This window comes from Neofelis nebulosa, chromosome 14 (genome assembly GCF_028018385.1).
Source record: "Neofelis nebulosa isolate mNeoNeb1 chromosome 14, mNeoNeb1.pri, whole genome shotgun sequence".
Taxonomy (NCBI): domain Eukaryota; kingdom Metazoa; phylum Chordata; class Mammalia; order Carnivora; family Felidae; genus Neofelis; species Neofelis nebulosa.
In genome coordinates this window covers 17,510,710-17,525,860 of record NC_080795.1, presented here as the reverse complement: position 1 = coordinate 17,525,860, position 15,151 = coordinate 17,510,710, and the positions used below count along the sequence as shown (strand labels likewise).

Here is a 15,151-nt window from a genome sequence, read left to right as displayed (position 1 = left end):
ATATATGGAATGGAATATTATTCAGTCATAAAAAATAAGATCTTGTGGGGCACCTGGGTGGCTCAGAGGGTTAAGCTCCGGACTTTAGCTCAGATCACAATCTCACAGTTTGTGGGTTCAAGCCCCACATCGGGCTCTGCTGACAGCTCAGAACCTGGAGCCTGCTTCAGATTCTATTTCTCCCTCCCTTTCTGCCCCTCCCCCACTCTCTCTCTCTCTCTCTCTCTCTCTCTCTCTCTCTCTCTCTCTCAAAAATATATAAACATTAAAAAAAAATTTAAAAACAAATAAATAAATAAGATCTTGCCATTTGCAACATGGATGGACCTAGAGAGTATTGTGCTAAGTGAAATAAGTCAGAGAAAAATACCATATGATTTCACTTACATGTGAATCTAAAAAACAAAACAAAGAAACAGAAGAAAAAAAAGACTCTTAAACACAGCAAATAAACTGGTGGTTGCCAGAGGTGAGATGGATGAGGGTGGTGGGTAAAATAGATAAAAATCCAAATTTCCAGTCAAAAGTAAGTCACAAAGATGAAAAATACAGTATGGGGAATAGTCAGTAATACTACAATAATGTCATATGGTGACTATACTTATCATGGTGAGTAATGTACAAAATTGTTGAATCAATATATTGCATACCTGAAATTAATAGAACACTATGTTATTTATACTTCAATAAAAAATTTCTAAATATTTTCATAACAAACCATAATCAAAGACTTAGTATAGTTGCAATATATTAACTTCTGCCCAATTGTAATAAGGTAACCAATAATTAAAATGGTCATTCACCAAATTACATTTTGTATCCTCTAAGCATCCCTTTGATTTTTTAAATAAAAGTCCACCATTTTTATTCAATTAACACATTTCCCTCTCACACAGACACAAATTCCATGCAAGTTTTTCAATTAATTTTTAGTTATATTATATATATATTTACTGCTATAATTCTGTAAATTATAAGGGAATATAATTTAAAATGGGCAGATGGTTCTCAGGATGTATTATATTTCATTTGTAGACAGTACAGTCATATGTAAGGTTCCAGAAAGGAAACAGTTACTGGGATTCTAAAGAAATCTTTTTTTCTGACAAGACAAAGCTCTTTCACAACAGCATGCTAATAATACTTTAAAATCAATTTAATACACCTAATGACATACCTAAGGAACTCCTGGTCTGTTGACTATTTGGTGGTATGTTTTCTTTGGCCATGGAAATTAATATTTTACTGTTTTCAGAAAGCTTCTCTGATGCCTTTCCCTGAAAGAGACACAATATTTACAAAAGTATGGGAAAATCCACAAAATACACCATGTATCCCAATACTGTTATTAAATGACTTGAAAAACTATACATCATGAAGAAATTTAAGTGTGAGATTTGAGGAATTAACCAAAAGTATTAACACTGTGATAAATTCTAATTAAATCTTAGAATTCATTTATCAACTAATAGTCACTGAGTTCCTGCTACATAGTGTCCCAGGTACTGGAAACATGAATGAAAAAAACATATGAGAATCTCAGCCATCATGGAGCTCAAACTATTCAGGGGACTAACAACAGACATAATAAATCATCAGACTATGTAATATACAAAGAGTAACTGGTAAAGGTTAAGGAAAAATAAAAATAGAGCATGGTATGAAGAGCCATAATGATGCAGGAGGAACTAAAAGACCTCAATGAGCATGATATTTGAACTAAGACTTAAAGATCATGATTTATGTACTATTTAATATTAAAAATTATAATAATGCTGTATTTAAAGCTATATAATAACCATTTTCAAACACTGTAAGGTAGTCCTAAGTGGACAGTGGTTAAAACCATAGACTTTGGAGCTGGACATATGGTGATGGCAATTCTGAATCTATCACTATGTAGAGCTGGACGAATTACTTAACCCCTTTGGGTTTCACCTTCTTGACATTTATTTTGTAAAACAAAAATATTCCACCTACTTAATAGGGGTATTATGATTAAGTGAGATAATAACATGTAAAGTCCTTGACACAACTCCTTGACCACAGCAGCTCTTATGGAAAGAAGGCAAACTAGTATGGTGGTTACGAGAACAGGCCTACAGTCAGGATGTAAGGAATCAAAGCCTACTTCTACCAACTCTATAACCTTAGTCTCATTACTTAACTTTCCCATGCCTTAGTTTACTTTTAGAAAATGACCATAACAACAGTATTTATCTCACAGATTCATGTGAATCATAAATTTAACTTCTTAAGACCAAGCCTCATTCCTGAAAGGAAAAAAACCTGCAACTAAGAATACTCTATCCAGCAAGGCTATCATTCAGAATGGAAGGAAAGATAAAGAGTTTTCCAGACAAGCAAAATTTAAAGGAATTCACTACCACTAAACCAGCCTGATAAGAAATGTTAAAGTGGAAAGGAAAGACCACAGCAGGAAAAGTAAGAAAGGGGAGCACCTGGGTGAATGTGTCGGTTGAGTGTCTGACTCTTGATTTGGGTTCAGGTCATGATCCCAGAGTCGTGGTATCAAGCCCAACTTCAGGGTCCATGCTAAGCATGCACCCTGCTTGAGATTCTCTCTCTTCCCCTCGGTCCCTCCCCACACTTGCATGTGCTCAAATTAAAATTTAAAAGGGGTGCATGGGTGGCTCAGTCAGTTAAGCCTCTGACATCTGCTCAGGTCATGATCACACAGTTCGTTTAGAGCCTGCTTCAGACCCTCTGTCCCTCTCCATCTGCCCCTCCCAGGCTCGTACTCTCTCTCTCAAAACTAAACAAACATTAGAAATAAATAAATAAAATATATAAATAAATAAACATTCAAAGAAAAATTTAAGGGGTGCCTGGGTGGCTCAGTCAGTTAAGCATCCAACCCTTGATCTCGGCTCAGGTCATGAGCTCCAGGTTTATGAGACTGAGCCCCTCATGGGGCTTGGGATTCTCTCTCTCTGCCCCTCTCCCACTGGCACAGGCACACTCTCTTTCTCAAAATAAATAAATAAGCTTAAAAAAATTAAAAAGGAAAGTAGGAAAGGAAAACATTTCACAGGTACACAAACATAGTAAGACAGAATAAATCCTTATAAAACCAATATGGAGGTTAAAATACAAAAGCAGTAAAATCAAATATATCCATAAAACTCAGTCATGGAATTCACAAAACAGAAGAATATAAAGTATGACACCATATATCTAAAATATGGGGGAGGGGGAAGTAAAAATTTAGTGCTTTTATAATGGGTCCAAACTTAAGTGACCATTAACTTCATATAGACTGCTATATATGCAAGATATATATACACCTAATGGTAATCACACATCAAAACCAGTAATAGATATACAGGAAATAAAGAGAAAGGAATCCAAACATATCACAAGAAAACAGCTGTCAAATCACAAAAGAAGAGAGCAAGAAAAGAAAGGAACAAAGAACTATAAAAATAACCATAACACAAGTAACAAAATGGCAACAAGTACATACCTATCAATAATTACTTTGAATGTAAATGTACTAAACATTCTAATTCAAAAGACACAGGTGACCAAATGGATAAAAAAGCACACAACATATGCTGCCTACAAGAGACTCATTTCAGACCTAAAGACCCATGCAGATTGAAAGTGGAGGGACTGAACATTTATCGTGCAAATAGAAGTGAAAAAGAAAGATGGAGTAATGATACTTATATGGGACAAAACAGTCTTTGAAAAACAAAGACTGTAACAAGAGACAAAGAAGGACACTACATAATCATAAAGGGAATAATTCAACAGAAGGTATAACAATTGTAAATATTTCTGTACCCAACATAGGAGGACCCAAATACATAAAGCAGTTATTAACAAAATTATAGTATTATTAGTAGTATTGACAGTAATACTACTAATAGTAGGGGACTTTAACATGAACTTACAACAATAGGTAGATCACCCAGACAGAAAATCAACAAGAAAACAGTGGCTTCATAGGACACATTTAAACAGATGGATCAACAGATATATTCAGAACGTTCCATCCTAAAATAGCAGAATACACATTCATTTCAAGTGCACAGCCAACATTCTCCAGAATACATCACATATTAGGCAACAAAATAAGACAACAAATTCAAAAAGACTGAGGTCATATCACCCATCTTTTCCAACCACAATGCTTTGAAACTAGAAATCAACCACAAGAAAAAAATCTGGAAAGAACACAAATACATGGAGGTTAAATAACATGCTACTAAACAATGAATGGGTCAGCCAAGAAATCAATGACAAAATCAAAAAGTACATGGAGACAAATGAAAATGAAAACACAACGGACCAAAATCTTTGGGATGCAGCAAAAGCTATTCTAAAAAGAAAGGATTTTAAGCAATACACAGCTACCTCAAGAAGCAAGAACAATCTCAAAAGAACAACTTAACCTTATACCTAAAGGAGACAGAAAAAGAACAAACAAAACCCAAACCAGTAGAAGAAGGAAATAATAAAGATCAGAGCAGAAATAAACAAAATAGAAACTAAAAAAAACCACACCAACAAACAAAACAAACAACAGAACAGATCAATGAGACCAGGAACTGGTGGCTCTTCGTAAAAATCAACAAAACATGGTAAACCTTTAGCCAGACTCACCAAAAAAAAAAAAAAAAAAAAAAAAAAAAAAAAAAAAAAGGCTCAAATAAACAAAATCAGAAATGAAATAGATAACACCACAGAAATACAAAAGATTATAAGAAAATATGAAAAGTTATATGCCTACAAATTGGACAACCTAGAAGAAATGGATAAATTCCCAGAAACATATAGTGTTCCCAATCTGAATCAGGAAGACAGAGAAAATCTACACAGATCAATGAAATTGAATCAGTAATCAAAAAACTGCCACTAAACAAAAGTCCAGGACCAGACAGCTTCACAGGTGAATTCTACCATTTTAAAGAAGAGTTAATACCTACTCTTCTTAAACTACTCTAAAAAATAGAAGAGGGAGAAAAGCTTCCAAATTCATTCTGTGAGGCCAGTATTACCCTGATGTCAAAGTCAGACAAAGACCATACCAAAAAAAAAAAAAAAAAAAAAAAAAAAAAAAAAAAAAAAAAGGAACTACCAGCCCCTATCTCTGATGAACATAGATACAAATAACCTTAACAAAATATTAACATACGAAATCCAACAATACACTAAAAAAAAAAATCATTCACCAAGATCACGTGAGCTTTATTCCTGGGATGCAAGGGTGGTTCAACATTCACCAATCAACACAATAATCAACAACAGAAAGGTTAAAACCATATTATTTCAATACATGCAGAAAAAGCATTTGACAAAGTATAACACCCATTCATGCTAAAAACTCTCACCAAAGTAGGTTTAGAGGGAACATACCTCAACATAACAAAGGCCGTATGTGAAAAACCCATAGCTAAAGTCATTAACAGGAAAAATTTGAGAGCTTTTCCCCTAATATCAAGACCAAAACATGGATGTCCATTCTCACCACTTTTATTCAACATAATACTGGAAGTCCTAACCACAGCAATCAGATAAGTAAAAGAAATCAAAAGCATCCAAATTGGTAAGGAAGTAAAACTATTTGCAGATGACATGATACTCTATATAGAAAACCCTAAAGACTCCACCAAAAAACTACTAAAACTGATAAATGAATTCTGTAAGGTTGCAGGATTAAAAAAAAAAAAAAAAAAACCCAATATACAGAAATATGTTGCATTCCTATACACTAATAATGAAGGAAAACTCAAGAAAACAGTCCCCTTTACAAAAGCGACACAAAAATAACAAAATACCCAGGAATAAACTTAACCAAGGAGGTGAAAGACCTGTACTCTAAAAACTATAAAATACTGATGAAAGAAATTAAGGACAACAAAAAAAAATGGGAAAATATTCCACACTCACTGATTGGAAGAATATTGTTAAAATGTCCATACAACCCAAAGCAATCTACAGATTTAATGCAATTTCTATCCAAACAGCAACAGTATTTTTCACAGAAATAGAACAAATAATCCTAAAATTTGCATGGAACCACAAGAGACCCAAAGCAGCCAAAGTAATCTTCAAAAAGAAGAAAACTAGAAATACCACAATCCCAGATTTCAACATATACTACAAAGCTGTAGCATCAAAACAGTATGGTAGTGGTACAAAAATAAACACACAGATCAACAGAACAGAATAGAGCCCAGAAATAAACTCACGCATATACAGTCAATTAATCTGCAACAGTAGCAACAAGAATACACAATGGGAAAAAGACAAACTCTTCAACAGATGGTGTTAGGAAAACCGGTCAGTAACCTGTAGAAGAATGAAACTGGATGGTCTTCTTATACCACACACAAAAATAAACTCAAAATGGATTAAGACCTAAATGTGAGGCCTAAAACCATAAAACCCCTAGAAGAAAACACAGGCAATAAGCTCACTGACACTGGCATTAGCATCATTTTTCTAGATATGTGTCCTTTAGCAAGGGAAACAAAAGCAAAATTTAACTAATGAAACAACACCAAAATAATGAGCTTCTGCACAGTAAAGGAAACCATCAATGAAACAAAAAGACCACCCACCAAATGGGAGAAGGTAATTGCAAACGATACATCCTAGAAGAGGTTAATATCGGGGCGCCTGGGTGGCGCAGTCGGTTAAGCGTCCGACTTCAGCCAGGTCACGATCTCGCGGTCCGTGAGTTCGAGCCCCGCGTCAGGCTCTGGGCTGATGGCTCGGAGCCTGGAGCCTGTTTCCGATTCTGTGTCTCCCTCTCTCTCTGCCCCTCCCCCGTTCATGCTCTCTCTCTGTCCCCAAAATAAATAAAAAAAAAAAAAAAAAAAAAAAAAAAAAAAAACGTTGAAGAGGTTAATATCCAAAATATAAAAAGAACTTCTACCACACCACCAAAAAAAAAAAAAAAATTCAATTTAAAAATGGGTAAAGGACTAGATACACATTTTTCCAAAGACATACAGATGGCCAACAGACACACAAAAAGATGCTCAGTATCACTAATCATCAGGGAAATTCAAATCAAAACCACGGTGAGATAACACTTTGCACCTAACAGAATGGCTACAATCAAAAATAGAAGAAATAAGCGTTGGTGAGACTGGAGAAAAGGGAACCCTCATGTTCTGTTGGTGGAAATGCAAACTGGTACAGCCACTGAAAATAGCATGGAGGTTCCTATATTTCCACTACTGGGTATTTACCCAAAGAAAATGAAAACATTAATTCAAAAGGATATATGCACCCCTGTACTTATTGCAGCATTATTTACAATAGCAAGATATGGAAGCAACCCAAGCATCTATCCGTAGATGAACAGATAAAGATATATACACACATACAAATATACATACATATATACACACAATGGCGTATAAATGGTGTATGTATCAGCCATAAAAAAGAATGAACTGTCACCATTTGCAACAACATAGATGAATCTAGAGGGTATTATACCAAGTGAAATAAGTCAAAGAAAGACAAATACCATAGGATTTCACTCATAGGTGGAATTTAAGAAACAAAACAAATAAAGAAGAAAAACAAAAAAACAGGTTCTTAAATATAGAGAACTGGTGGTTGCCAGAGGGGAAATGGGTGGGGGTGAAGAACATTAAGAGTACACCTAGTGTGATGAGCACAGAGTGATGTACAGAACTGTTAAATCACTATATTGTACACCAGAAACTAATATAAAACTGTATTTTAATTATACTAGAATTTTTAAAATGAAGAGAATAAAATACAATAAAACTAAGCCTCTTCTACACATAGCATACAATAAATGTTAGCTATGTAAGTAACATTCCCCGATAATTAAAGTGTCAATGTTATTTATCATCTCAACCAGATGCCCATACCTTTGCCCAAGATAAATGCTAAACCAGATGAGACAAGGGGTAACAGGTAACCCAGGACTGTCTCGGGCATACCAATATATATGGTTACTATGATTTCAGTGCACTATATGATAGACAGATTAATCTATATCCTGTATCTTATTAGTACACTGAACTCACAAAAGAAGGTGGCACATCTGTCCAGATGAGTGCTATGGAAGAGTTTAAAATAGTATCTAGCACAGTCTCAGTATTTACTGAATGGATCAACCATTATTTCACCAAAACTAGGAAAACTTTAAGAAAGCTTTTTCAGGTACTATTTTCAAGAACACTCAAAAAAATTTCTAATTTGAAAAGCAAAGATATCAAAATAAACTATTATAATAAATTCACTTCTCAATTAAAAAAAGAAATTTAATGGGGCGCCTGGGTGGCTCAGTCAGTTAAGCCGCCGACTTCGGCTCAGGTCATATCTCGCGGTCCGTGAGTTCAAGCCCCGCGTCGGGCTCTGCGCTGACAGCTCAGAGCCTGGAGCTGTTTCAGATTCTGTGTCTCCCTCTCTCTGACCCTCCCCCATTCATGCTCTGTCTCTCTCTGTCTCAAAAATAAATAAACGTTAAAAAAAAATTTTTTTTTTAAAAGAAATTTAAGATCCTGATTTACTTAAAAGATACTTTTCATGTAGAATATGAAAACTTGTTTTTATAATATCCTGAAAGTTCCCTGTACTAAAAGTAGTCTCCTTATTTTATGAAGCACAGCAATTATCAATTAAAACCCTAATAAGAGAAAACAAACTGTGAGATACAAAACACCACAACAGAAAAACTGCATTCAAAATCAATGCAATCTTGTCCAGAGTCAGGCTCTCAGACTCAGAATGACAGGACCCAAACTAAAGTATGAAACAGAAGATTCTCACTCATAAAAGAGAATTTTTTACATTTACACAAGACTAATCTTCAGAGACAATTTTAATGAAACATCTTGTAAGAAAACTAAGTTTACCTTCATTTCCATGTAAGGTGGATCACTTTCCAATTCTGCTTTGTCTTTGGCCAGTTTGGCTTTTCGCTCTTCAATAAATTCATCCAAATTATCAGCCATTTTGAAGATACTAAAAAAACAAACCGAAAAAAAACTTAAATGAACACAGCCATACCACAATATTTTTAGGCTAATTAACAACATGGAGGCTTAACCCACATTTAATATTCAATTTCACTTACCAAATTCAGTAATCCAAATAAGCTTGACCAAAACATGTCTGCCTGCTTCTCTCCCAAACCCACCCCAAAAACCAATGACATATATCAGAAAATTCTGAATACACACAACCACCATCATTTCTCTCTCACACACACATACACTGATCCAGGAGTCAAAGCACCTTTTTTCAGCTTTTTTAAAACTATTCACAGGTAATTTCAAGTTAAGAAAAAACTTACAAATAAGAACAGCACGAAGAACACCCAACCTTTTTTTTTTTTTTTAATTTACATCCAAATTCATTAGCATATGGTATAATCATGATTTCAGGAACAGATTCCAGTGATCCATCCCCTAAGTATAACACCCAGTGTTCATCACAACAAATGACTTCCTTAATGCCCCTTACCCATTTAACCAATCCCCCTGCCACAACCCTCCAGCAACCCTGTTTGTTCTCTGTATTCAAGAGTCTCTTAAGTTGTGTTCCCCTTCCTTGTTTTTATATTATTTTTGCTTCCTTCCCCTTATGTTTATGTTTTGTATCAAAGTCCTCATGAGTGAAGTCATGATACTTGTCTTTCTCCAATTTCACTTAGCATAATACCCTCTAGTTCCATCCACAGAGTTGCAAAAGGCAAGATTTCATTCTTTTTGATTGCCACATAATACTCCATTGTATATATACACCACTTCCTCTTTATCCATTCATCCATCAACGGACATTTGGGCTCTTTCCATACTTTGCTATTGTCAACAGCTCTGCTATAAACATTGGGACACATGTACCCCTTCAAAACAGCATACCTGTATCCCTTGGATAAATACCTAGTAGCGCAATTGCTAGGTCATAGGGTAGTTCTAGTTTTAATTTTTTGAGGAACCTCCATACATTTTCCAGAGTAGCTCACCAGTTTGCATTCCCACCAACAATGCAAAAGAGATCCTCTTTCTCCACATCCTCACCAACATCTGTTGTTGCCTGAGTTGTTAATGTTAGCCATTCTGACAGGCCTGAGGTGGTATCTCATTGTGGTTTTGATTTGTATTTCCCTCAGGATGAGTGATGTTGAGCATTTTTTCATGTGTCAGTTGGCCATCTGGATGTCTTCTTTGGAGAAGTGTCTATTTATGTCTTTTGCCCATTTCTTCACTGGATTATTTGTTTTTTGGGTGTTGAGTTTGAGAAGTTCTTCATAGATTTTGGATACTAACCCTTTACCTGACATGTCACTTGCAAATATCTTCTCCCATCCTATCAGTTGCCTTTTTGTTTTGCTGATTGTTTCCTGCACTGTGCAGAAGCTTTTTATTTTGATGAGGTCCCAATAGTTCATTTTTGCTTGTTTCCCTTGCGTCCGGAAACGTGTCAAGTAAGAAGTTGCTGCAACCAAGGTCAAAGAGGTTTTTGCCTGCTTTCTCCTTGAAGATTTTGATGGCTTCCTGTCTTAAGTTTAGGTCTTTCATTCATTTTAAGTTTATTTTGAGTATGGTGTAAGAAAGCGGACCAGGTTCACTCTTCTGCATGTTTTCCCAGCACCATTTGAAGAGACTGTCTTTATTCCATTGGATATTCTTTCCTGCTTTGTCAAAGATTAGTTGGCCACACGTCTGGGGGTCTATTTCTGGGTTCTTTATTCTGTTCCATTGATCTAAGTGTTTGTTTTTGTGCCAGTACCCACTGTCTTGATTACAGCTTTGTAATACAGCTGGAAGTCTGGAATTGTGATGCCTCCAGCTTTGATCTTTTTCAGGATTGATTCGGCTATTCAGTATCTTTTCTGGTTCCATATATTTTAGGATTGTTTGTTCTAGCTCTGTGAAGAAGGATGGTGTTATTTTGATAGGTACTGCATTGAATATGTAGATTGCTTGGGTAGTAGCAACATTTTAACAATATTTGTTCTTCCTATCCAGGAGCATAGAATATTTTTCCACTTTTTTGTGTCTTCTTCAATTTCTTTCATAACCTTTCTATAGTTTTCAGTGTATCAACTTTTCACCTCTTCGGTTAGATTTATTCCTATATATTTTATGGGTTTTGGTGCAATTGTAAGTGAGATCATTCCTTGATTTCTCTCTATTGCATCATTATTGGTGTATAGGAATACAACCAATTTCTGTGCATTGATTTTATATCCTGCAACTTAGCTGAATTCATGGATCACTTCTAGCAGTTTTTTGGTGGAATCTTTTGGGTTTTCCATATATAGTATCATGTCAACTGCGAATAGTGAAAGTTTGACCTCCTCCTGGCTGATCTGGATGCCTCTTATTTCTTTGTATTGTCTGATTGCTGAGACTAAGACTTCCAATACTATGTTGAATAACAATGGTGAGAGTGGACATCCCTGTCATGTTCCTGACCTTAGGGGGAAAGCTGTTTTTGCCCATCGAATGATATTAACAGTGGGTCTTTCATATATGGCTTTTACGATCTTGAGATATGATCCTTCTATCCCTACTTTCCTGAGGCTTTTTATCAAGCAAGGATGCTGTATTTTGTCAAATGCTTTCTCTGCATCTACTGAGAGGATCACGTGGTTCTTATCCTTTCTTTTATTGATGTGATGTATCACATTGATTGTTTTGTGAATATAGAACCAGCCTTGTATCCAAGGTATCCACTTGGTCATGATGAATAACTCTTTTAACATATTGTTGGATCCAGCTGGCTAGTTATCTTGTTGACGATTTTTGCATCCATGTTCATCAAGGAAGTTGGTCTGTAGTTCTCCTTTTTAGTGGGGTCTTTGTCTGGTTTTGGAATCAAGGTAATGCTGGCCTCGTAGAATGAGTTTGAAAGTTTTCCTTCCATACCTATTTTTTGGAACAGATTCAAAAGAATAGGTGTTAACTCTTCTTCAAATGTTAAATGTTTAAATCTTTCCCTGGAAAGCCATCCAGCTCTGGACTCGTTTTTTGGGAGATTTTTGATTACTAATTCGATTTCTTTACCAGTTATAGGTCTGTTCAAATTGTCTATTTCTTCTTGTTTCAATTTTGGTACTTTATATGTTTCTAGGAATTTGTCCATTTCTCCAGACTGCCCAATTTATTGGTGTATAACTGCACATAATATTCTCTTCTTATTGTTTGTAGTTCTACAGTGTTGGTTGTGATCTCTCCTTTCATTCATGGTTTTATTTATTTTCTTTCCTTTTTCTTTTTGATCAAACTGGCTACAGGTTTGTCAATTTTGTTAATTATTTCAAAGAACGAGCTCCTGGTTTCAATGATCTGTTCTACTAGGGCTTTTTGGTTTTGATAGCATTGATTTCTGCTCTAATCTTTATTATTTCCTGTCTTCTACTGGTTTGGGGTTTTATTTGCTGTTTTTTCCAGCTCTTTAAGGTGTAAGGTTAGGTTGTGTATCTGAGACCTTTCTTCCTTCTTTAGGAAGGCCTCGATTGCTATATACTTCCCTCTTATGACTGCCTTTGCTGGATCCCAGAGATTTTGGGCTGTGGTGTTATCATTTTCATTGGCTGCCATGTACCTTTTAATTTCCTCTTTATCTTCTTGATTAGCCCATTCATTCTTTAGTAGAATGTTCTTTAGTCTCCAAGGATTCAGTCTTTCCAATTTTTTTCTTGTGGTTGATTTCGAATTTCATAGTATTGTGGTCTAAAAATACGCATGGTATGATCTTGATCTTTTTGTACTTACTTAGGGCTGATTTGTGTCCCAGTATGTGATCTATTCTTGAGATGTTCCATGTGCACTCGAGAACAATGTGTATTCTGCTGCTTTAGGATGAAAAGTTCTCAATGTATCTGTTAAGTCCATCTTGTCCAGTGTGTCATTCAAAGCCATTGTTTCCTTGTTGATTTTCTACTTACATGATCTGTCCGTTGCTGTAAGTGGGATATTAAAGTCCCCTACTATTATGGTATTATTATCAATGAGTTTCTGTATGTTTGTGATTAACTGATTTATATATTTAGGTGCTACTACATTTAGAGCATAAATATTCACAACTGTTAGATGTTCTTGGTGAATAGACCCCTTAATTATGATATAATGCCCTTCATCTCTTGTTAGTCTTTATTTTAAAATCTAGATTGTCTGATATAAGTATGGCTACTCTGGCTTTCTTTTGGCAGCCATCAGCATGATAGATGTTTCTCCATCCCTGTTCTTTCACCCTGCAGGTGTCTTTAAATCTAAAATGGGTCTGAGCAGCATATACATGAATCTTGTTTTCTTATCTGTTACCCTATATCTTTTGATTGGAGCACTTAGTCCAGACATTTAGAGTACTGAAAGATGTGAATTTATTGCCATTATGTTGCCTGTAGAGTTGGGAGTTTCTGGTGGTGTTCTCCGGTCCTTTCTAGTCTTTGTTGCATTTGGTCTGTTTTGTTATTTTTCAACTTTTCTCCCTTCAGAGAGTCCCCCTTAAAATTTCTTGCAGGGCTGGTATAGTCGTCACGAACTCCTTTAGTTTTTGTTTGGGAATCTTTTTCTATTTTGAATGACAGACTTGCTGGATAAAGAATTCTTGGCTGCATAGTTTTTCCAATTCTGCACATTGAATATATCCTGCCACTCCATTCTGGCCTAACACGTTTCTGTGGATAAGTCTGCTGTGAACCTGATCCGTCTTCCCTTGTAGGTTAAGGACTTTTTTCCCCTTGCTGTTTTCATGATTCTTTCCTTGAATATTTTGTGAATTTGACCATGATGCCTTGTTGATGGTCGGTTTTTGTTGAATCTGATGAGAGTTCTCTGTGCTTCCTGGATTTTGATATCTGTCTTTCCCCATAGTAGTTAAGTTTTCTACAATGACTTGCTCACATAACCCTTCTACCCCTTTTTCTCTCTCTTCATCTTCTGGGACCCCTATGATTTGAATGTTATTCCTTTTTAATGAGTCACTGAGTTCTCTAATTCTTATATTGTGCTCTTTTGCCTTAGTTTCCCTCTTTTTTTTCCCACTTCATTATTCTCCATAAGTTTGTTCTCTGTATCACTGATTAGTTGCTCTGCTTCATCCATCATTGCTGTCATGGCATCCATTCGAGATTGTATCTCAGTTGTAGCATTTTAAATTTCATCCTGACTAGATTTTACTTCTTTTATCTCTGCAGAAAGGGATTCTATGCTTTTTTCAACCCCAGCTAGTATTCTTATTATGAGATTCTAAATTATGGTTCAGACATCTTGCTTGTATCTGTGTTAAGTCCCTGGCTGTCATTTCTTCCTGCTCTTTCTTTTGGGGTGAGTTCCTTCATCATCATTTTGAAGGAAGAAAAGGAATTAATAAAGTAAAAAGTAGTACATAATGTGAACTTCATTCTATTATTTACTTCCAAAAAGTACACTGATTATAAAATATGGTTTTAGCAAAATACATTCCAAACCAACAAAAGTTTATATAGTTAAGCCATTTTTAATTTGCTAATTGTGACAAAAGTTTTTTTGTAGTAAAAATTTAAAAGAGCTCAACAGCAAACAGTAATTTTCATGTTTAAAAAAAGATCACTTCTGGGGTGCCTGGGTGACTCAGTCGGTTATGAATCCAACTTCAGGGGCACCCGGGTGGCTCAGTTGGTTGGGCATCCAACTTTGGCTCAGGTCATGATCTCACGGCTCATGAGTTCGAGCCCCACATCAGACTCTGTGCTGACAGCTCGGAGCCTGGAGCCTGCTTCATGTTCTAGGTCTCCCTCTCTCTCTGCCCCTCCCCCACTCATGCTGTCTCTGTCTCTCAAAAATAAACATTAAAAAATTAAAAAATAAAAATAAAAAGAATCCGACTTCAGCTCAGGTCATGATCTCATAGTTCATGGGTTTAAGCTCCACATCAGGCTCTCTGCTGACAGCACAGGGCCTGCTTTGGATTCTCTCTCTCCCTCTCTTCCCCTCCCCCACTCATATTCTCTCTCTCTCTCTCTCTCTCTCTCTCTCTCTCTTTCTCTCTCCCCCTCCCTCAAAAAAAAAAAAAACATTAAAAACAAAAAGCACTTCTTAAAATCCCCTAATTTCCCTAAATATTTTATGTCTAATAGAAATAAAAGATGATCGGATAATATTTACTTTGAAGCAGAATTTTATACAAAATTTAAGCA

At 35.7% G+C, this 15,151-nt stretch overlaps 1 protein-coding gene across 15 annotated transcripts in view; it reads right to left on the bottom strand.

The window, feature by feature from the left end:
• Positions 1-15,151, bottom strand: part of CSPP1 (centrosome and spindle pole associated protein 1) — a 155,645-nt gene that overhangs the window by 136,132 nt on the left and 4,362 nt on the right. For 12 of the 15 annotated variants that reach the window (XR_009253708.1, XR_009253709.1, XM_058699749.1 and 9 more), the window contains exons 2-3: positions 8,877-8,998; positions 1,178-1,277 (exon numbers count right to left, since the gene is read on the bottom strand). Coding sequence is in view for 13 of the 15 variants with exons in the window: in XM_058699749.1 (XP_058555732.1) it covers positions 1,178-1,277; positions 8,877-8,975 (199 nt within the window). In the remaining 2 variants the exon portion in view is untranslated. The remainder of the gene's footprint in view (positions 1-1,177; positions 1,278-8,876; positions 8,999-15,151) is intronic. The other 3 variants (XM_058699750.1, XM_058699760.1, XM_058699762.1) reach the window with 1 other exon arrangement.